This window comes from Eschrichtius robustus, chromosome 11 (assembly GCF_028021215.1).
Source record: "Eschrichtius robustus isolate mEscRob2 chromosome 11, mEscRob2.pri, whole genome shotgun sequence".
In the NCBI taxonomy this organism is placed as follows: domain Eukaryota; kingdom Metazoa; phylum Chordata; class Mammalia; order Artiodactyla; family Eschrichtiidae; genus Eschrichtius; species Eschrichtius robustus.
The window spans coordinates 51,640,589-51,663,656 of NC_090834.1; the positions used below are offsets into that span (position 1 = coordinate 51,640,589).

Consider the following 23,068-nt stretch of genomic DNA (forward strand, 5'->3'; position numbering starts at 1 on the left):
TTTAGATGACTTATTTTCCTGACTACTATATCTGAAGGGAGGGAACATGGGAATCTCTAAGCCCCCTTAATATGCCACCATTCTGTGGGTCTGAAATCTCATGTTATTTATTCTTTATTCTATTTCCTGTGACATCCCTGTCCGTTACTAGCACTGTCCCTTACTCACAATAGACACTTGGAAAATACGAGCTGCCACCTATTAAGCTTGCTTCCATAAGCTTATGGAGGCTCAAAGAGGTTAAGCTATAAGCAGCTGAGCCAAAATTCTAATCGAGTCTGTTTGATTCCAAAATCCATGTTCTTCCCACCACAGCACATGGCTGCAATTAACTACAGATGAATAACTGAACATATATTTAAGAATCTATAAACACAGATACCTGCCAACATCCCATGTCATAGAGTTAAAAATTGAAAACACAAACACACCTAAGTGACACCCAAATTTTTGGTTCTTCAGGAAATGACTGATTGGCATGAATTGGAGGTCTAGGCAACTTTATATGAAAGGAAGATAATAAAGATCAAATAATATTGGTTTTGAAGATGATGTAGTTCTCTGATGAGAAAGTAATGCATGTTCATTATAGAAAATATGGGAAATATAGATATTTATAAAGTAAATTAGAATTGCTCACAATCCCATCACCAAAATGATCTGTTTATTATGTTCCTTCATATCCAGTGCATGGTTTTATATAGTTGAACTCTTCATTCTACCTTTTTCATTTAATATCACAACATAGGCATTTTCTTCCCTTAAAAAAGTATGTTTTTCTTACATTAAACTGTAAACAGTTTAAATAGCTGCATAATTTCATGTTATATGAGTATAACATTATTTATTTATTTTACCCTACTTTGTTTATTACATTACAATGAATATCTTTGTGGAAGGGATTTAAAAATTTGATAGCTATTAGAGAAAAACAGGTTAACTTATCCCTAGATCAGTTGTTACACGTTTCTTGGTTTAAAATGCTTGAAAATGGGCTCCAGTGCTCCTTATTACAAACTTTTTTCGTTTTTTAAAATTATAGATCAGAAGTTTTCTTTTACATTCCAGTGGACTGAATTAAGAACCACTGTTTTTACCAAGCATCTGGAGAGGTGTTAACATTCAGTACCGGTGTTACTACATACTCTGAGTTAAGATAATTTACAAGTCAGCCTCAGGCAAGTGACCTAGAATTTGTCTGTAAAGACCCAGGTGTTATCTGAATTCAGCCCAAATCATTTTTAGTTATGCAGGTTACTCCGGTATTTAGAACACAAACATCAGGACCACAATTTAAATCTCCCATACCCTGCTACTGATTAAAATGTTGGTCTTATTTCCCTTCTACTCCTACCCTCCATTAACTCCTTTAAATATTACAGTCTAATTTTCTAGTAAATTACTAAAGAGAAAAGCAGAACATTAAGGGGAAAGAAAGCAATGCTTCCTTTCAGAAAACAATGAATTAAAGTATGAATTAGTAGCTGCTTTCTTTGTTCATGTCTGTATTAAAGTATGAATAAACTCTTTAATATTCATTATCCCAGATATATATTATTGTAAAAATACTTTTATTGTAGAGCTTCATTTAAAGGCATTTTACTGCCTAACAATTGTGCTGGGTGTGAGAGCGCCAGAGCTGCCTTATGTACCATGAGCTCATCTCCCCTGCATTTCCCCTTCTCTGACATTCAGACTGGGGCATCAAACGTGCAAATCTGAGTTAGAAAAAGGAATGGGCAGAGCCACTTTTGTATGAGTGTGGGGAGTGAGGGGAGGAGTTTCAGAGTCTTCAATGTAGTGGGGTAAAAAATCTCGAGTGGGCTGAGGTCACTGTCATATCTACTCCTGTGGCAAGTCACTGAAGTTGGGAAATTTAGTGAAGTGACAAACAAGAAGTAAAGCAAGTATTTATTAAACTGACACCGAGTCTTCCATTTTACTCCCAGACTTTTGTTACCCATTAGTCCTATAAATATTTACTGAGTGTTCTGCTATGGATCAGACAGTTGGAGCTGGGAATAGAGAAGGAAACAAACAAACAAACAACAAAAAACAGAATCGGGCTTCCCTGGTGGCGCAGTGGTTGAGAATCCGCCTGCCAATGCTGGGGACACGGGTTCGATCCCTGGTCCGGGAGGGTCCCACATGCCGTGGAGCAACTAAGCCCGTGCACCACAACTACTGAGCCTGTGCTCTAGAGCCCGTGAGCCCCAACTGCTGAGCCCGCGTGCTGCAGCTACTGAGGCCCGCGCGCCTAGAGCCCCTGCTCTGCAACAAGACAAGCAACCACAATGAGAAGCCCGCGCACCGCAACGAAGAGTGGCCCCCGCTCGCCGCAACTAGAGAGAGCCTGTGCGCAGCAGCGAAGACCCAACGCAGCCAAAATAAATAAATAAAATAAATAAATTTATAAAAAAAAAAAAACAACAGAATCTGTGCTCTGGTGGAGCGTTCAGTCCAGTGTAGTAATGAATAAATTTAGAGTTGAAATGAAAGGAAAGTACATAAGCTGTGAAAAGCTGTAATAGCATGGACCTGATCTCATCTGGGTTATCCAAGGGAAGCCTTGTAGGGAGGAGGTATTTAAGCTGAAACGTAAAGGGTAAGCATTAGCCAAGTGTCAAGGGCTGGAGGAATCTTCAGACAGAGAAAACATGTCCAAAGGCCTGAGGAGAAATAAGGAAGAGGTCCCTGGGACTAGAGTTAGTGAGAAAGGGATAACAGGGACAAGATGAGAATGCAGAGGTGGACGTGAGAAATCAGGCAGAGCCTTAGATGTCATAGTGAGTAATTTGTTCTTTATCCTTCTAAAAGCAACATGAAACTTTGGATTTTCAATGAGAAAATGGCTGAACCAAATTGTTATCTATAAAGATCACTCCGATGGCTGTGGGAGTCTGGCTTGGCTGACAAGAATACCTGCGGGGAGAGCAGCCTTAAGAAGCTATTGCAGTAATTCAGGTGATAAATAATGGAAGCCTGGACTAAGATGCTGATGAAAAGACTGAGAGAAGTGGATACATTTTGAAATATACTTAAGGGGTAAACTTGAGGAGGCTTAATGACTAATTGGAGTGGGCTGTGAGAAGTAGTATTCCTTCAAATAAAGCATCAGTGCCTTCTCTGCCCTGGGCCCCATATCAGGTTTTAAGTATACAATATCCTTGACTTCATAGAGTTCTCCATCTAGTAGAATTATCAAAGGATGACTTTGAGCTATGGATCAGAACAATTGACAAAGACTGGTGGAGAGGCAGTTGCAAGATAAGTTCCATTTTGGACAATGTTAAGTTTAAGATCCTGATGAGGAATTCAAGTGGAGATATCAAATAGGCAATTGAACATACAGATTTGGAACTCTGAGAGATCTGTCTAGGGACAAAATTATGAATGTTTAAAGCCAAGGAAATTAAGAGATCGCTTTGAAAATGTATACAATAAAAAGAGAAAAGGACCTAGGACTGTCTTGAATTATTCTAAACTTTTTGATGTAAATTAGACCAGAGATTTTTAAACTGAAAAATGCATACCCCTAGGAGTACATTTATGTGACTCAATTTCCAGATCTTTAATTTGATCTGCCCACGAAGTAGCCTGCAGCTTCATACTGGTTCTTTTTTCTCACTTTTCCATCTATCATTGCTCTTCTCCCATTTTACTAATGAAAGCTATATGACCTACCCATCCCAAATCCTACTGTGGCTCTGTTTACCACTTACTATTATTTACTATTTAGGACTATTTTACTACTTATTTAACAGTACAATTTTACCACTAGGTGCAAATAACAATCTGAAACATTGTTGCCCAGGATGAACAAGTCAGTGTCTCTAGTGATTGAGTAGTTAATCCTTTTCTAAAGTCATGTGGTTTCCCATTCTTTGCTTTAGCAAAATTAAACAGCAATTGTCATCTGATAGATCATTAAAATAATTTTTATGATAAGTCACAGGATTTGGGGCATTTAACTTGGAAGGAATTCAAAGTTCTCTTCCCATTCCCATCTCCTTGTTTATGTGAACAAAGTTATCTTAGCACTTAAACATTTGTAGAAATGAAAAATAGAGATTCTGAATCTTGTCTTACTCTACCCTTAATTCATATTCATCCATGGAAACATGAGCTAATTTTAAAAAGCTCTACTTTCCCCATTGAGAAACAAATCCCCAATACAATTACATTTTCATTGTTTTAGATTTATACATTGAAATTCATAGTTTATTTAGGTTATTTTGATCAATGTATAATATTAATAATCATCATGATAAATCAGTCCAGAATAACTTTTTTTTTTAACATTGGAGTCTTATATTGTAGGAAAAATTTTTTTTAATTCATAGGATTTATATTTGTACATACATTTCTGGTTCAAATAAGTATATTACAGTGATCCATATAAGATGTTCTAACATAAAATATATTAGGATAAAACTCTGTGGAAGTAAAATGAAAACATAAATTCAAGGAGAAAAAAGAAAAAATGTAAAATGTCCAACTGCTCAAAAATATCTTAATTTATATCTTAAATTGGTGATCATGGATTTCAAATTGGTATATACTTGCATTGCACTATATACATTTGAAATAATGATGTGACAGTTAAAAAATAAAAGTTTACAATTCACAACAGGCCAGAAATTATATCCTTTGTTACTATTTAAACCTATGGGAAAACATTAGATGTCAACTTAAAGCATACAAAACAAAGGGTAGTTTTGTTTTGCTTTGTTTTTTCTTGCTTCTGTTTTGTAAGTATGAAGATCTATAACCTGGAGAACAACTGAAATGAGAATTTCAAAAGGAGTGACCAGAGTGGTAGGAAGAAAAGCAGAAGGGTCACAGAAGCCAAGAGAAGAGTGCTTCACGGAGGAAGTGAGCAATTGGCCTTAACATTATTGTGAGATCAACTAAGATGAGGACTAAACAGATGGCATTAGATTTGGCCAAAACTAGATTTGTGGTGAATTTATTTATTTATTATTATTTTTTTAAAGTCTTTATTGAATTTGTTACAATATCTCTCCTGTTTTATGTTTCGGTTTTTTGACCACAAGGCATGTGGGATCTTAGCTCCCTGACCAGGGATGGAACCCGCACTCCCTGCATTGGAAGGCAAAGTCTTAACTGCTGGACTGCCAGGGAAGTCCCTAGTGATGAATTTAGCAGGAAAGTTTTCTGTGTTTTTCTTGGTAGGGGCATTGTGAGGGGGACTCCGATTACAATGGGATAAAGAGAGATTAGGGAGGAAGAAATGGAAGTATGTGTAAACAGCTCTTTATAAATAAACTTGGTCTGTGAAAAGGAAAGAGATAGGACAAGGGGAGATACCAGGTCAATGGAAGGCTTTTCAAGTGATAGGAGATACCAGAGTATGTTTGAATGTTCAGAGAATGGGTTAACTAGAGAGACTGGGTTTGAAGATGCAGGATGTTAAGAGATTAAATGATTAAGGGAGGTATTTAAGAAAATGTGAATGGTTGGACCTTGGTGTCAGAAGAGACACTTCATCCACTGTAATAGGAAGGGAGAGAACAGCGTGGTTTTGCATGTAGTCAGGTAGGTATGTGCTGGAAGTGATGTAGGAAAGGAGGGGTTTGGAGACTGTCATTGCAGAAGGAAGGATAGCAAACTGACCAGGGTGTTTGGAGATCATGAATTTACAGGGACACCCACCATTCGTGGGTTTTCTCCAGCCCTTCAGTGTTCAGCTGCTCTGGAAGAAGCAATGAGGAAGATGGAGAGTTGGGTTCACTCAGGATTGAAGTTTTGCAGACAATTGTAACAGAAGGACTAAGTGACAACAGCCTAAACAGGAGTGATAAATGGCAAGAAGACAGGACCAGGAGCTGTTAAGACTAATGTATAATTTTTATTTCTCTCTCTTCCCTGCTGTGTGAATTTGAGTAAGTTACTTAACTTGTCTAATCCTCAGTTTTTCCATTTAAAAAGGTAGAGTATCTGCCCAGCATATTTTTAGGCTTTAAGAACGAAACAAAATATTGTTGGGGTGTTATATAAACACTTACTGTTCCCAAAGGTTACTACCTTTGCTGTCACAGGAGTCCTAGGAAATGTGTGGTTTTACTTTGGGGTCTCCTTCTGATCTCCTTTATCTTCTGAAAGCTTCTTTCCTCTCTCCCCTGGTGCCTATGGCTTCTTCTAATAAGTTCTTCAATGAAATTGCCCCTCGAAGAGTCCCCTGATCTACCCATGCTGTAAAATGAAGTCCCATAGTCCATATGGACAATTATGTATAACATGTGGATGGTTGACACCAATGGGTTTCTCTGTATTTTGAAAGACAAATTTATTAATTCAAAGAAAACCGATTTACTGAAAGCAAGAAGATATTTGTGAGCAAAGGTGCCCTTCATGGTGTCCCTAATCCTCCCGGCTACCATCCCCAGGCCTCTGAAATTTACCTCCACAGCTGAGAACAACTGTAAGGGACTGAGTCTACCACCGCAAGCACCAGTTCAACCACTAAATCAGGGAGCTCCAGTTCTGGTTTTATGAAATCACAAAATATCACCAGTAATTTCAAAGTGTGTCATGACTTTTCAACACAAAATTTATTTGAATTTATTTTACAAAATGTGATTTTGTAACAGCTGATTGTGGTAGCTCAGAAAAAGGTCAGGAAATGGCATCACTAGTCATCTACCCTCGAAAATTAGTATCTCCAGGCAATTTAGCATTTTCTGCTATATAGAGAATTGCTCAGTTTTTGCCAGTGCTAAGTAATTCCAATAATTATGGGTTTGGATTTAAGAAGGTCTTCAAGCTAGAGCTATCAGAATTCAAATTTGGGCAGCAAGACTGTATATACTTTGTAGGTGACAAACCCAGTTCAAATTAGGTAGAACTACAATTCATTCATTCATCCCTTCATTCATTCATTAATTTGCTATTCAACTATTTATTGAGTTTCTGCTGTGGACTTGGCACTGTCCGAGGCACTAAGCATAAAATGGTCAACAAGACAGGCAAGGTTCCTGCTCTAAGGAACTTACATTTTTGTCTACTGGGCAGAAGATAAACAAACATACAAAATATCATCAGTAATAAAAGCTATGGAGAAAATGAAGCAGAGAGATGTAGATGAGTGGCGGGTGCTACTCTTATACTGAGTGATCAAGGAAGCCTTCTCTAATGAAGTAGCATTTAAGGCAAGATCTCAATGACTAAAAGAAGCTGGCCAAACAAGGGTAAGGGAAAAGACTTACAAAACTGAGGGAACAGTAAGTACAAGTGCCATAAAGCAGGACTGAGCTAGGCACATACTAGAATTAAAAGTAGGGCCAGTGCAGCTGGCACGAAGGGGACAAAGGGAAGAGTGGTAGAAGATGACAGCATGGGAAGAAGTGGGAGCCAGGGCTTTGTGAGGTGGGGGGAGGGGCTTGGGTTTTATTTTACATAATGTAGGAAGAGCTCGGAGGGCTTAAGCAAGGGGTGAGTGACAGCATCTGATTTAAATTTTAAAAGTATGTGCTCTGGCTTAGAGTAGAGAATATAGAGAATGTATTGTAGAGAACAGGAGAAGAACCAGTGAGCCAATGTGTTCAGGTAGAAGTGGTGGTGACTTGGACTGCATGTTGGTACCAGAAATGGAATGAAATTGATGGATTGGGATACATTATGGAGTTAGAAGTAATTGATATGGCTAATGGAATGGATATGGAGGGTGAGGAAAGTAAAGGAATATGGAAAATTGGGTGGATGGTGGTACCTTATTGCGTGAAGAGCTATGCTAACCACTGGTGATAAAACAGAGAAAATTAGAGGTAAGATTTCTTCATTCACAGAGCTCCATTCTAGTGGGGAGAGATGTAATAAATAAGAAAACAAATAAATCAAGTTATACTGGTATCTTATTTGTTATTGAACTGTAAAAATGTTGAAAATTGTTTCCCTGTAACAACCAATGAATTTACTCACCATGAGATTAAACATTTATAATTTTAAGAATTTTAAAGGTGTTGAAAATTTTCTCTTAAATATTTTATACATCTCATAAACTGTTGAAATCACTTACCATCAAATAATCTGTATTTTCTCTGCGTAAGTAAAAGCACACAGAATATCAGTTGGCTCATAAGATAGTGCACACTTCCCATGGTGGGGGACATTGAGGCACACCTCTTATATCAATACATGGTAAGTGAAGGGCAATTCAAAATAAGGGGCAAGATTACAAGCAGCTTGCCACATGGTGTGCTTGAATTCTTGCTTATGGTTCAGTTCTCTCTTTCTATGAAAACTGAGCTCCAAGAATTAAAATAATCATATGACTAATAAAAACTTGAAATTAATACCTAAACTCTTAAGGTTAAAAGGTGTGCTTAAACTAGAATTAGTCTTGTATGTAAGTAATAAAGGCTGCTGTCCTTGTGATGTGATTTGGGATCTTCTTGTAAATCTCTTCCTCCCCACCAATCGCATCTGGGGCCATCAGTATCTTTCTCATTCACCACTGTGTCCTCAGTGCCTACACAATACCTGGCACTATATAGTACATGCTCAATAAATATTGGTTGAATAGGTGTGTGTGTAATTATATCTTTCAACTAATATTTCAGATCTTATCATTGGTGATCAATTTTGTTTAGACCTTTCCTTCTTACTGGTGTTCTGTTTGTTTGTTTTTTTTTTAATACAAATATGCCTGTGAATGACAGGCTGTTTCTTAGGTTGATTAAATTTGAATTGATTATATTTATAGCAGGAGAAATGAGGGGATGTGAGAAGACACAGAATTCTCATGGGACAAGATCACTAGAAAGGATGAGGGAAAAGTATGGATACTGACAGCAGAGGTGTCATTATCAACTTCCCCACTTCTAAAATTCATTCGTTTATTTATCAAACATATATTAAGTGCCAACTCTGCCTGGCACCATAGTAGGCAGTAAAGATACAAAAATGAGTAAGATAGGATTTCTCCCCTCAAGTGATTCATGATTTGTAGATAGAAATAAACATTTAAACAAAATATTTCCTCCTTTTCCTCACTTTCCACAACCAATCCATCAGTATATCTAGTAGATTCTAATTAGCCCTTTCATCTGTCCCTTTCTCTTTATCCTGATTGCCACTGCCACTAGTCTAATCCAGGCCACCATGTCTTTTATCAAGATTATGTAATAGCCTCTAACAATAATCCTTGCTTTCTTTTTTCCAAACTCCCCTGCACCCCAAATCTATCCATGTCTGCACATCTCTACACTGTACCTTGAGAACTCTTTCTAAAATATTATTCTAGTTTTGAATACTACAATGGCTTTCCATTGTCTTTAGGTTCAAGTCCAATTCCTTAACATGCCTTGCAAGGGCCTTCAAGACTTGATCTCCACTCCTCGCCTCACCAGCCGCTAAACTGTTCCTGGAACACTTTTCCCTCTCTTTATTCACCTGGCTAACTTCTATTTGACCTTCAGATCTCAGCTACCTCAGTTGCTCCAAGTTTTCCTCAGCCTCCCTAACCCCAACATGATTCTCCCATTATATACTGCTGCAACACCCAATATTTCACTTGCCATAGGACTTATTATACTGAATTTTACTAGTTTGTTTTACTATCTCCCCCCATTAAGCTGTAAAGCTACCTCAGAATGGACATTAGTCTTAAAAAATGGGTAAGGCACTCAGACAAATGTGGCATCTGGAGGTGGCTATTCCAGGCAGTGGGAGAGGCCTGAGTCATGAACTTGCATGGAGTTTGAAGAAACTATAATGTTATAGCAAGAGACATGGCTGGGGAGGTGAATAACAACCAGTTGTGGAAAGACTTATGTGTTATGTGAAAGTCTTTGAGCTTTATCAAAAAAGTCAAGTGGACTCAATCTGCATCTCACAGAACCCTGTGAATAGTGCTGTCACTGGACCACAAGAAGCCTTTATGTGATTTTTATGTGATTTAGAAAAAGATACTTCAGCAGACACTGGTCAATGCCAGGGCACTTGGCCTGGAGAAAGGGCATGCCCTGGATTTCTTTCAGTACTCACTAGCCCCTGCTCAGTCATATATGATGCCCTGACTCTGGATTCCTCAGAGCCTTCTGTGGAGTCACAAACAAGGGACTTCCAACAGGCTCTGCTGTGATTCCCTTCCCTCCCCGCCACAGAAATCACAGAAGGTCTGCCTTTGTTATATACAGACAATTATAAATGTACATTATGTAGCTTCTGAGTAAGATTTCATTTGAAGAAAGGGCTTCTTTGCTTATATTTTTTAAATGTTTGAAACTCTGCTGTAGGCAGTGGAAAACAATCAAAGACTATTAAATAGGGGAATAAAGCAATCAGGTGTATTTTCAATAACCCCATTCTGGCAATAAATTGGAAGATGGATTGTAAAGGACAAAACTAGAAACAAGGAGACTGGTTACAAATTTTTTTCCAGAATCTGGGTGATTGACAATAAGAGCCACAGTAGGATAAATGAGTATAAAGAAGAGTTTAAATCTAAAAAACTGTGTGACAGATTGGACGTCTGGCTGAGAGAGAAGGAGGACTCCCCATTTTTGGAGATGGAATGATTTACTTTGATAGAGAATAAAAAGTAAAGTACGTAGTTGTCCATGGAGAGAGAATAAGCATAATTTGGCGTTCTGCTGCATTTGAAGTACATTCCAGACTTCCAAGTGGAGTTAGGTGGCAGGCTGAGTTAGCCTTGAATTTAGATTTATAGAACACCAGAGTTAGAAAAGAATTGTAAAATCATTGAACTCAACTTAAACAGAGACAAGAAAAAAAAATGCCTTACTTAAATGGAAAGTGTGAGGATTAGAATTCACATCTGGTTTATAACTCACTGTTCTTCCCACCATACCATGCTCCTTGTGCTTCTCAACTTTTCACTAAAATGTTCATCGATATCACATAGTCAAATCAAATTAGAATCAGAAAATGTAAAATTATCGATTTCATATATGCTGATCCATATCAATTTCTGGGATTGGAGTAAATCTTAGCAGAGGAAAATAGAAAATCAAATCCAACATTTGAAAATGCATTTCTTAATGTATAGTACTTAATTATAGGTTCTGCAGGGGTACCAGATCGATCTGTAGCTTTTTCATGAGAATCTACCATGCATTTGCATTTCAGGCATTATAGGCAATGAGGACTTGTCTGATTAGGAAACATTTCATGAGGCTGGAGAGTGTGAGCTTGCCTTTGAATGAGGCTGGTTTGAGCTAGGCATTTGGGAGGCAGAAAGCACCATGAAATAAAATGCAGAGACAGGAATGAGCTTGTTATATTTTTCAGGACAATGAAGATGTGGATTGACTGAAGCAGGAGTTTGAGAGGTATAAGAAGACGCTAGATTGAGAAGCCCTTCAATGACGCTCATTCATTCTTAAGTGACAACTGTATAGCGGACACTAGGAATACAAGGATAAATTAACCACAGCTTTGATTTTATATAGGTTAAGTGACTCGACGAATTTTGAGGGAGAGGAAATAATGATAGGGTTGCTTTAGGAAACTGAAGCTGAGCTGGGCTTGCCTGTGGGAAGACGTAAAGAGGGACTAGGTAACCTGGCATCAGGAAAACTAGCTAGAAAGCTACTTCATTAATCCAGATGGGAGGCAGCAGGACCTCGTTTCTTGAAAGTTGATATGTAGTCCTGTCTGTGGACAGAGTATTGGACTGAGTGGGCTAAGTAATCTCCAGTCCTATGACCCTTTCCCTCTGAAATCCCTACTGAGTGCCTCTTTTCCATGTTGCATTCACCGAGTTACCTGGCTTGAGATTTGTTACTGGACTCTCTCCTTTTCTGGGAAAGTGCCGAAAGACCAATCACTGACTCTAAAATAGCAATTTCTTCCTCCGTTGTGGTAAAGCTGTGATTTTTCCCAGATGACAGCTGCAGAGAATCCTGGAAGGGTTTTATATACGGGAAATGAAGTGGCAAATGGAGAGAGAAAAACAGTATATTCACTGTAGGAGATGGCTTCTACGGATCATAAACTCAAGTTACTCAAGTCAGAGACGAGAGCAGGAGCCCTATTTTTAAGATGTAGAATGGAGTGGCTATCAGTTGGCCTTTGCTGTAGGAAAACAGTAGGGAAAAGAGTCTCATAGAAAATGAGTGCTGGAAAATGGCTCTCACACACAGTTTCACGTGGTATGGCAGCTGTGGTCTCCTGGTCCATATTCCCTTAGAGACTTCATTCCAAATAATGAAGAGCTGCAACATTGAAGGGATTGGGTTCAGAGTCAGAGCTCAGAACTTCCAGCACAGTCACCTGGGTCTACATAAGACTGAGTAGTCCTGTTCATTTTAGAATGAACCACACACTAGCCAAGTAGAGTGACCCTTCAGAACCTTGAGCAGTGGTTTTCAGAGTATGTCCCAGACCAACAACACCAGCATTACCTAGAAACTTGTTAGAGAAGTGAATCCTCTTTCCTGCTCCAGACCTACTGAATCAGAAACTCTCTGGCAGTGGAGCCAGCAATCTATGACTTAAATCCTTCAAGTAACTCTAATGCACGCTAAAGTTTGAGAACCCTTTCTAAATCTAGTTTTAAAGTATAGAAATCTGATTCTAAAGTTGAGAACTAGATTTTCTTTAAGAAAAAAATTTAGGTTTTTGTTACTTGGCTCGGCTTTACCACTTTCTAGTATGATCCTTAATCCTACTGATGGTTAGCAATTGAGATTGGTCCTTAATTATGTCCCCAAATTATTTTTAACAAACTAGAGAGATATGGATGGTGCAGTGCATAAGCTTTGCGATTACCTAGACAACACTTACTGTCATTATAGACCTCTTTTAGCTTCAGTTTTTGTTGTAAAATGAAAGAAGCAATATCTACCTTTCAAGGTTTCTGTTTAGATTAAACAGATTAAAGAATATATACGTAGTACATAGTGTAAATATCTCCCATTATGTACCAAGGATTATACCGTTTGAATAAACCAGAGACCACAGTTCAGTATAATGAGCACAGTTTAGTGCTTTTATAAATACTGTACTTTTATAAACACAGTATGTACGCCTAATTAAATTTGAATAGCAGATAAACGCAAGTAATTTTTAAGTATAAATATGTCCCAAACATGGTACAGAACATACTTACACTAAAAAGTGTTTATCTGAATAATAATTATTATTGTTTTTATCTGAAATCCAAATTTAACTGAATGTCCTATACTTTGATTTGCTAGGTCTGGTAACTTCATTAATATTTTGTACTGGCTACCTAGTAGAGGGACACTGGACCAGCCAGTTGAGCCAAGGATGACTTCCCAGAAGACAAGATAAACTTGAATTAAGTATTAAAAGGAAAATAGGAATGAGGTAAGGGAGATAGTGCATGCAAAGTGCTGGTCAGAAAGTCTGCCTGTATTAGTTAGAAATTTTTGTTGATGAGTAACAAAGATCCACCTGAGCTTACTTAATCAAAAAGGGGAATGAATTAGGACACTTGAAATATCTTCTGAAATTCAAGGCTGGATTGGACAACCATGGACTGAAGCCCTTACTTCTTTCCAAAAATTTGCTTTATTCCCATCTTCTTGCAAATAAGCTTTTGCTGCTTTTCAGTCAGTGTGGAAGAAAATGGCCCCAATATGAAGCTTTCAAACTTCTATTTCTTCTGTTTAGATAGAACCTCTGAATCTCATCATTTCAATTTCAGATTCCCCAAAACAGGACTGTCAAACTTGACAAGTGATCCATGATAAGCTGTATGAACTGTCACTCTTCCTGCAACCCTGTGAATGTCTGGTAAAGAAAAATTCCTAGTAGATATTACTACATCAACTCATATCTGATTCTTCCAAAACGTCAGTCCTTTACCTTTCCTAGAAAACTGTTAAATTATGCTGATTTTTATTATTTTATTCTCAATTTTAATGGACTAATAGCACCTAGTGAGGTCAATGAAATAAATGGTTTTTTAAGGTGAGAAGTTTCAACAAGGAGGAACCTTAGCTGGTGGAACTTTAAATATACCCGGTGAACCCACATGTGCTTCATGAGAGGATACAGGAAGACAGCAGACAGACACAATTAAGTAGATATAGAAAAGGTCATAATGATTTGAAGCCATTTGGGTCAATCTGTGTGTGTGTGTGTGTGTGTGTGTGTTGTGTTGTGTTGTTTTTTCCTTTTCTCTGGTAATGTAAAGCATCTGTCTTTTCTTAAATAAACTTTTGAGTGTCTATTATTTGTTCTTAACCTACCTTTAGTGACTCTAGGAATAAAAGAAAAGTAAGGCATTTTTGCTACCTTAACCTTGAGAGCCTTTCTGGTATCCTTATAGTTCACATAAAATCTATGCAATTATTCTTTTTAAACAGATTCTGATTTTTATAAATCATTGATCTCTTTAAGCACAGACAGTGTAATTCCCAGCCAGTGTTTTCCATTTGATAATGCATTATTGCATTTCATCCAGCACATTAAACATTGATCAGCTTTCTCCATGATGTGGCCCTTTGGTCTGTAATTAATTCATCTATTTGACCAAAGAGAGTAGGACTGAGTGGAGACAATAAAGAATAAGCCAATCAAGACCCCAACCCACCCCATCTTAATAACCAGTAAGTTTCAAAATTAAGCTTCAGACCTGTGACTTAAAGCCTCCTTTTGAATCAAGCCTTAAGCGGTCTGAGTGGCTGGATGTGTTTACAGGTGTGGAGTGGGGCAAGGACAGAGTAGGCCCGAGCTGGTGCGAATTCTGCCAAGTGTGCTGATCTTTAGAAGCTTTCTCTAAGGCTACCATAAAGCTATAGTTTATATTAGAACTGACTATTTTCTTGATGGTAGGGGAGAGGGAAGATGAAAGGGGAATAAAGCTACACTCCACAAAACAAGACTTACTTAAAAGCCTTATTTCTACATTTTTCTTCCCCCAAGTCCCATTCATTGCATCTCTTTCTCTCTTCTCCATATAAAATTTCAAAAATACTTTCAGTACCTGATGGTAGCCCTCTCTTCCTTTCTGTCCCTTTAGAATTTTTTTTCCCTCCACTATAGTCTTTTCACATCCTTTCTCACGCAAATTGTTCTTGTTTTTTTCATGACTATAATAGCTTACCATTTTTCAGGCACTGTGCTACATATTTCACATATATTATTTAATCCGTACAGCAATCTTATTATACCTATTTTCACATGCAAAAGCTGAAGCTTTGAGATGTCAAGTGACTTGCCCAAAGTCATGCAGCTCCTGAGTTCTAGAGCTGGGACAAGATCCCAGTCGTGTCTAGGTGTGGCCAAGGCTCCCAGGCCCATGTTCTTAGGTTCTCTGCGATGATGTATGTCCATTATAGAACTTTTGGAAGAAACAAAAATAGAAATATGCTTTTTAAAACATCCGAATAGGCACATCGCGCTTGCGCATGGAAGGCGGGAAGTCAAGTCGGAGGCGGAGGTGACTCTGCTTCCATTTCTGGTTTTGCTCAAACGTTTGGGTTTTCTTCGTGGCCACCCAAGATGAACCGATTCTTCAGGAAAGTGAAACCCAAGGCTCCGCCGCCCAGCTTGACTGACTAATTGCATTGGCACGGAGGACAGCAGGGCAGAATCCATTGACAAGAAGGTTTCTCGGCTGGATGCTGAACTAGTGAAGTATAAGGATCAGATCAAGAAGATGAGAGAGGGTCCTGCAAAGGTATGAGCAGCAGCAGGACAGTCTTGCCCAACAGTCATTTAACATGGAACAAGCCAATTACATCATCCAGTCATTGAAGGACACCAAGACCACGGTTGATGCTATGACACTGGGTGTAAAGGAAATGAAGAAAGCATACAAGCAAGTGAAAATCGACCAGACTGAGGATCTACAAGACCAGCTAGAGGATACGACGGTAGATGCAAATGAAATCCAAGAAACACTGAGTCGTAGTTACGGCACCCCAGATTTAGATGAAGATGACCTAGAAGCAGAGTTGGATGCACTGGGCGATGAGCTTTTGGCTGATAAAGACAATTCTTATTTGGATGAAGCAGCAGCTGCAACTGCAATTCCAGAAGGTGTTCCCACTGACACAAAGAATAAGGATGGAGTCCTGGTGGGTGAATTCGGATTGCCACAGATCCCTGCTTCGTAGACTTGCATCATTCAAGTACATCATGTAAAATAAACACATATTCTGGGACTAGGAAATATTTATCTTTCCAAGTTTGCCATAACAGATTTAGGTTTCTTTCCTTTCTTTGGAGGAAAAGTTAATTACATTGCTTTCATTTTTTTTCCGTTAAGAGATTCATTGCTTGAAGGAAGTTTTCTTCATACTAAATTTTTATTCCTTTTCTTTTATCAAAGACTAACTTACTTAAAATTATCATTGGGTATGTATAACTTCATTCCTTAATAATAATTTTGAAATAAAACCAAGGAAATGGGAATCTTTAAGTTCTATGACAGCATATCTCCACAATCTCAAATTGACCTGATAAATTGATGACAAAGACGAGATTAGTGGCACTGTCCATATTATGATTCAAAACCATTTTCTCTTGTGGTATTATAGGTTGGTTAAAGTGATGGCCTTTTTTGGTGAGTTTTGTTGTGTCTTGTGAGTAAATCATTACTGTGTCCAGTATTGGAATGGAATTATCACTACTGTATCATGGGTGGCTATTTTGATTCTGTGGTTCTTTCAGTATTACAGCGGACTTGTAATCAATAATGAATATTTCTTGATATTTAATGTATAGGACATTTATTTATACTCAATAAATATTTTTCAAAAGGAAAAAAAAGAAATCCATAATCTCCACATCCACAAAGAACCAGAGCTGAAACTTTACCTTTTCTCCCACTATTTTTTAATACATAATAAACAGATTTTTAAAAAAAAATTTTAACACAAGCATTTAGTGATTATTTTTAATGAATTAACATCCTTAAAAATGTATAAAATCACAAATCTTGTTTTACAATAGAACATACTTTAATACCTATGAATGAGAGTAGATATTACATGCTATTTTAGATGTCTTCAAAGTAGAACAAATAACTTTTAAGTATTAGTTGACTTTTCAGTGATACTATATCATATTCCAGAATATGTGTTTAGTGCAAATTTTTTTCTTTTGGCCGCATCACACGGCTTGCAGAATCTTAATTCCCTGACCAGGTGTTGAACCCAGGCCTTCAGCAGTGAACACGCTGAGTCCTAACCACTGGACCGCCAGGGAATTGCCTGCTTAGTGCAAATTTTAGATGTGATTCTGTGGACATGTTAGTGATGAAATGTACTTTTTGTTTCAAAGATATTTTCTGCAAGGAAATGTACCAGAATGTCCAAAGGAACTAAGACTAGGAAAAGATTAAAATTAATCTTTTAATTTCATGGACAATACTGGCCCACAAAAAGGATATTGTAGACTTATATCCGAAACAGCAAGCCCTGAAAGAGTGAAACCATCAACTTAATTACGTGGGTACAGTAGGGAGAAAGTTTGTATGTAAATGGCTTTCTAATACAGTGTCTCAGAAATACGATAAAGACTTCACTTTTCACTGAAACAGTGTTATTTGAGTTTGAAGCTAGTGGTATATTTATGTTTCAGAATGAATTCCAGTGCTGCCTTTACTCATGGAGATTATCTACTGGTAGAGAAAGCAAATTAATTCTAAATAGCCATGACCCTCTAGCCAAATGCTATTTCAAGTGATTGGGAGGAAGGAAAGTTGAGTTCCCTATTTTGGCTTGATATTCTTTCTTTTCTGTTTTAAGAATTTGAATATAAACTTCTCCCCTCACATTCCCTTTTTTTTTTTTTTTTTAAACAATCAACTCTGAGTAACTTTGTATCAGCATATGCTCCAGGAAAGGACAAAACTAGATTGGAATCGTGTTGCTGCCCTTACCAACACTGTGACCTTGTCAATAAGATTTCATTGTCTGTAAAATAAGAATCTATGTTTTATAAATGGTTTGATTTAAACACAAGCAAATAAGTGAAGTCACTAAAATGATATATGGCACATAGTAGACCCTTTAAAAATTTCCATTTCCATCCTATTTACCTTTCAACAAATTCTGAGCACAGCATCTTTGATTCACCTATCAATAGCTGCAGCTCTCTCATATATGGTACGTTACAGTTTACACATACATCCATATATTTATCTGTCTGGTTACTCCTCTCATTAACTCTAGGCATGCTTACTCTCTATTCATGGGAAACTGAAGTTCAAAAAGATGAAGTGACCACGGTCGCACAGCTGATACACAGCTGGGACTCAAATCCAAACCTCCTGACTGCTAGTCCGGTGGGGTTTTTTTAGTGCACTAAAGCTGCCTACTTTGTCCACATGTTCAGAAAAAAACATCTGATTTAGGCTGTGATTTCCTCACCCCAGCATTTGACAATTAAGGATTCCAGTATATACAAAAGGAAAAAATTTAGTAGAGTTTGAATAGATAGAGCATCCAGAATTTTCTCTTTAATGTCAGCCACTCCCTTCCATGGAAAGCAGTGTTTTAATATATGATTAGTATGCTGAGCATAGGGTGATGGTAAACATTATGTTTTTGCATTATCATGAGATGACAAAATTACCCACTCTCAAAGGACCAGCTGCTGCAGGGCGGCTGGCACCCGTGATGCCTACATTCTCAAAACTATTTTAATTGGTAGTTTTCCATGATTTTTTTTTTAGTCAGTCAGAGAGGAAATGTCTGTATAAACCTATTAAAGCCATAGCATCTGTTATGATGAAATGACATCACTGAATCTTAGTAAGTGAGATTGTTCTAGCTCAAGAATTTGAAGCTAATCAGGGTTCTTATTGAGCCAAGAGATCCTATCACTCAGTTCCGCAAATAGGTATAGAAAAGTTATGAACAAAAAAGATAGGAAAATTCTTCCCATACTTTTTATATATTTCCACTACCGTGTTATAATTTTAAATTGATGTGCACAACATACATGAAACTATTCATCACATTAGATGTATGTGTCCTAAGAGGAAAGAACAAATTTTGAAATAAGACCTAGGATCATATCCAATCTCTAATCAAATTGCTGACAGCTTTAGACAAATAACTTAACCACTTGGAACAACTCTTATCTGTGTAATATGGGTAGTAGATCTTATGCCGCAAGACTATGGAAAGAATCCAATAGTTAAGAATATTACAAATCAACAAACTGTGCACTGCTACCAATAACAACCATTTATTAGGTGCTTATTACATACTGGGGTCTGTGCTAAGGACTTATATGTACATTACCACATTTAATCTTCCCCAAAGTCTTTATCGTAGGTATTACTATTCTATTTTATAGATGAGACTATGGAGGCTTAGAGAAGTTAAAAAAAATTATCAATGTTTACAAACTTAGGAAATAGAGGGCCCAATAATTGAACTTAGACTTGCTCTTTCGTTCATTTAACAAAAATTTGCTGAAGAATAGATCGCCTGAACAAAATCAGGCACTGTTTGGAAGAAGGAAGTGGGGAATGGAATGGAAGGGGGTTAGGCAACCAACCATGTCCACTTTATCCTGGCCACTGTGGAGAATGAGTTGGAAGGTGACAAGAGAGGATCGGAGAGACTAGGTAGGAGGCTGTGGAAGTAGTACAGGTGAGAGATGACGTTGACTTCAGCCAAGGGGGTAGCACTGGAGGTGAGGAGCCTGGATGTACTGTAGATATACTTCGCGGGTGGAGCCGGATGGGTGGTGGGAGGAGGGGTGAAGCAGGGGTAGCCCCTTATCTCTTACTCTGAGCAACACAGCGAACTGGGATGGGGAACACGAGAACGGATCTGTGGAATGAGGGGAAGAACTTCTAATCTCAAGTCTTACACCCTTAACCATTATTAATATCTCACTAATTATTATTGTGAATATAAAAGAGATTTACAGTTCATGGCCACTGTGAACTATAAAGTATCTAGAAAGCTTAATGCAAAAGCAGCTTGTTCCTTCCCATGAAAAAAATGGCAAAAAGGAAAAGTCTAATGTAGGCCGTGTCATAATTCTTAGTTTTCAAAGAAAGTACCTAGGGCAAGGATTGAGATTTTCTTTGAATTTTGTGAAATCTGGACTTTAAGCCCTATAATATCGTGAAATGAATTTGAGGGGGAAAAAAAAACACTGGAAGATAATTTGCCAGAAAGCTAACATTATTTCAGATGATTGAATCATGTATATATATTTTTTCTTTCTACGTGTTATATTTTTCAGATTTTCTAAAATGATTATATATTACTTTTATAGCTAGTAAATTAAGAATTCAAGAAAGACTAATTTATAAAGTTACATTTGCTATGTCTATATAGTCTGTGGGAGTAAGTTCTGAGAACCACTCAAATTGTAACCCTCAGTCAAGCCAATTAAAACCAATCAAAATGCTGATGTGACTGACAGAGACCTTAAAATATGTGTCCTTCTAACTGCACCCTATGTGATGCTGTCCCAGTCAGAGTGGGCTGGAGTTCAGGATGGGACCTGACCAGTAGGGTGGTCAATGTTGGGAAAACTGTGAAGGCTGAGGAGTTCAAGGTTTTCTTGATTTCCTTCATTTGAAGTATTTCTTCCAAATATAAATATTTTTAAATTGCCTATACCTTTTGCCTCCCCACATCTTAAGGTTAGATACTCATAGGATTCTTTCAGAAATTCTCTTAGCCACTCCTGACCTTTGCCTCTTTTCCTTTCTTTCAGGGTCAATGATTGTATCTTACGGGTGAACGAGGTGGATGTGTCAGAGGTTTCCCACAGTAAAGCAGTGGAAGCGCTCAAAGAAGCAGGGTCTATCGTTCGGCTGTACGTGCGTAGAAGACGACCCATTTTGGAGACTGTTGTGGAAATCAAACTGTTCAAAGGGCCTAAAGGTAATAGACACATAAATAACTCACAATAGAACACCAGTGACAACCTATTTGGCTAAAGATTATGCCATAACCCATCTATGTAGTCCATTCTTTTATTGTCTGATATTCACCGTTTACCATGAGTTTTGAAATCCTATGATAATGGTAGGTTTTTACGTAGAGTAAAAGAAACCAATACTGTAAGTATGAACTCAGAGAAGGAAAGGATAGATTTCTGAAGAAATTTTCTTATAAACAATAACAACAACCATCTACATTTTTCTATAAATTTTTAATCTTACCGGATCATCATGACTTAGCTGGCATGTTAATACTTTCTAACTTTTCAAATGTAAATGGTAACCTCCCTCCTTTAGTAAAATAGTAATGTGAAAAATAATAATTGAAATAGCCTATCCTGAAATAACAATTATTATATTTTTATGACACTTGTAATTTGTTTTGATTTTATAATACTCTTATCTGTTGTATTCAAGTACTACATAGCATTTTATACTTGCAATAGTCAAAATAAGTTAAAATTTATTTTTCTGAAATGTTCACAAATCTCTTGAGGTAATTGCAGTTACCCTGGAGAATCACATAAACAGTAAGATGAATCATTATATTAATTTTTAAGAATAGTCCTTTGAGCTTTGCTGTTCAGAATGATGACATTTAATAGTAACAGTATTTCAAATATTTTAGAAAAATCAAATAATTGGCTTGAGTATTTTAAATATTTTAAAAGATTTTGACTACAGAGTCACTATACTCTTTTAGTAAATTATTTCTCTTTCCCTTAAAATCTGTGTAATCTCTAATGCTATATGTGATTTACAAATAAGCATACCACCTTCTCTGCGAGGTAGTGGTGGGCGGTATCTAAGATCTCAGACCCAAGAGTCAGGCAGGACTGAATTTAAAAGCTTGGTTCAGCCACTTACTAGCAGAGTGACGTTGGTTAGACCAACCCCCTTATTAAATGGGGATCATAATGGTAGCATCCCATTGGGCTTATGAGAATTAAGCATTTAACTAATAGCTGGCAAGTGGTGAGCAGAAAAGCTTGCTGGTTGAGTGCAGACTCCAGAGCCAAAGTGCCTAAGTTGGAATCCTAGCAATGCAGCTCACTAGCTGTTTGACCTTGGGCAAATTGCTTAACCTCTCTGAGCCTTAAATTTCTCATCTACACAATGCAGGTAATACTAGCACTTGCCCCTAGAAATGTTGTAAGGATTAGAAGAGTCAATATACATAAGGTGCTTAGAATAATGGCTGGCACAAATTGACAACAAGTATTAACTGTACAGTATATACATGTTATTTGTAGTTTGCTCCATATAGTTTCAGCCTTTGCTACAATTGTTTGGTAATCTAATAAAATAATCAAGGATCCCTCATGAGTTAAATTCAAATGCATTAAAATCACATAATTAATTCTGGGGGAGGTGGGCGGGAAGAAAAGAAGTAAAGCATTTCCGTACCACAATGAATGTCTGGTGATATGAAAGAAAAGACCTTCTATCCTACACATGTACTAAAATCATATTTGCCATGTACTTTAAAGTTAAACCAAATGAGCATCCCACTACTTCGATTAAAAAGATATATATAAATAATGTAGATATTTCTACAATTCAGTTAACAGCAATTATTCAGCACAGCCTTAAGGCACATACTAGTTGTAAGCGCTCAGCAAAGCATTACCATCCATTAGGAGGTCATCGAGTGCTGAGTCACTCGATGACTTCCAGCTGCTCAGCAGAGCACTTAAAGGTTCTAGGGAATCGATAGCCAAAACTCCTTAATTTTATCAGGAACACATTTTTTGGGGATCTCTATCTTTGGTATTAGGGCCCTAGCTGGTTTACTTCTGTCTGAACTATTTCCTCCTTTGAGCCAGGAGTGGGGCAGGAATTGCCCTGGGACAAAGAGAGTGAGACGTGGGGACCAGTGAGCATTAATCAACCAGGGACCAGGAATACCCAGGCAATAACCCAATGAATGTATGCAGCATATGGGTGATGGGCTTTTCTTTTCTTTTTTCTTTTTTTTGGTTTATTTATTTATTTTTTTAACACCTTTATTGGAGTATAATTGCTTTACAATGGTGTGTTACTTTCTGCTTTATAACAAAGTGAATCAGTTACACATACACATATGTTCCCATATCTCTTCCCTCTTGCGTCTCCCTCCCTCCCACCCTCCCTATCCCACCCCCCCATCCCACCCCTCTAGGTGGTCACAAAGCACCGAGCTGATGG

The 23,068-nt window shown here is 37.6% G+C and overlaps 1 protein-coding gene and 1 pseudogene across 11 annotated transcripts in view; both read left to right on the forward strand.

The window, feature by feature from the left end:
- DLG2 (discs large MAGUK scaffold protein 2) overlaps positions 1-23,068 on the forward strand; it is a 949,517-nt gene that overhangs the window by 338,105 nt on the left and 588,344 nt on the right. For all 11 annotated transcript variants that reach the window (XM_068554434.1, XM_068554426.1, XM_068554427.1 and 8 more), the window contains one exon: positions 20,653-20,822. In XM_068554434.1, the coding sequence (XP_068410535.1) occupies positions 20,653-20,822 (170 nt within the window). The remainder of the gene's footprint in view (positions 1-20,652; positions 20,823-23,068) is intronic.
- LOC137771970 (charged multivesicular body protein 5 pseudogene) lies at positions 15,460-16,225 on the forward strand (annotated as a pseudogene).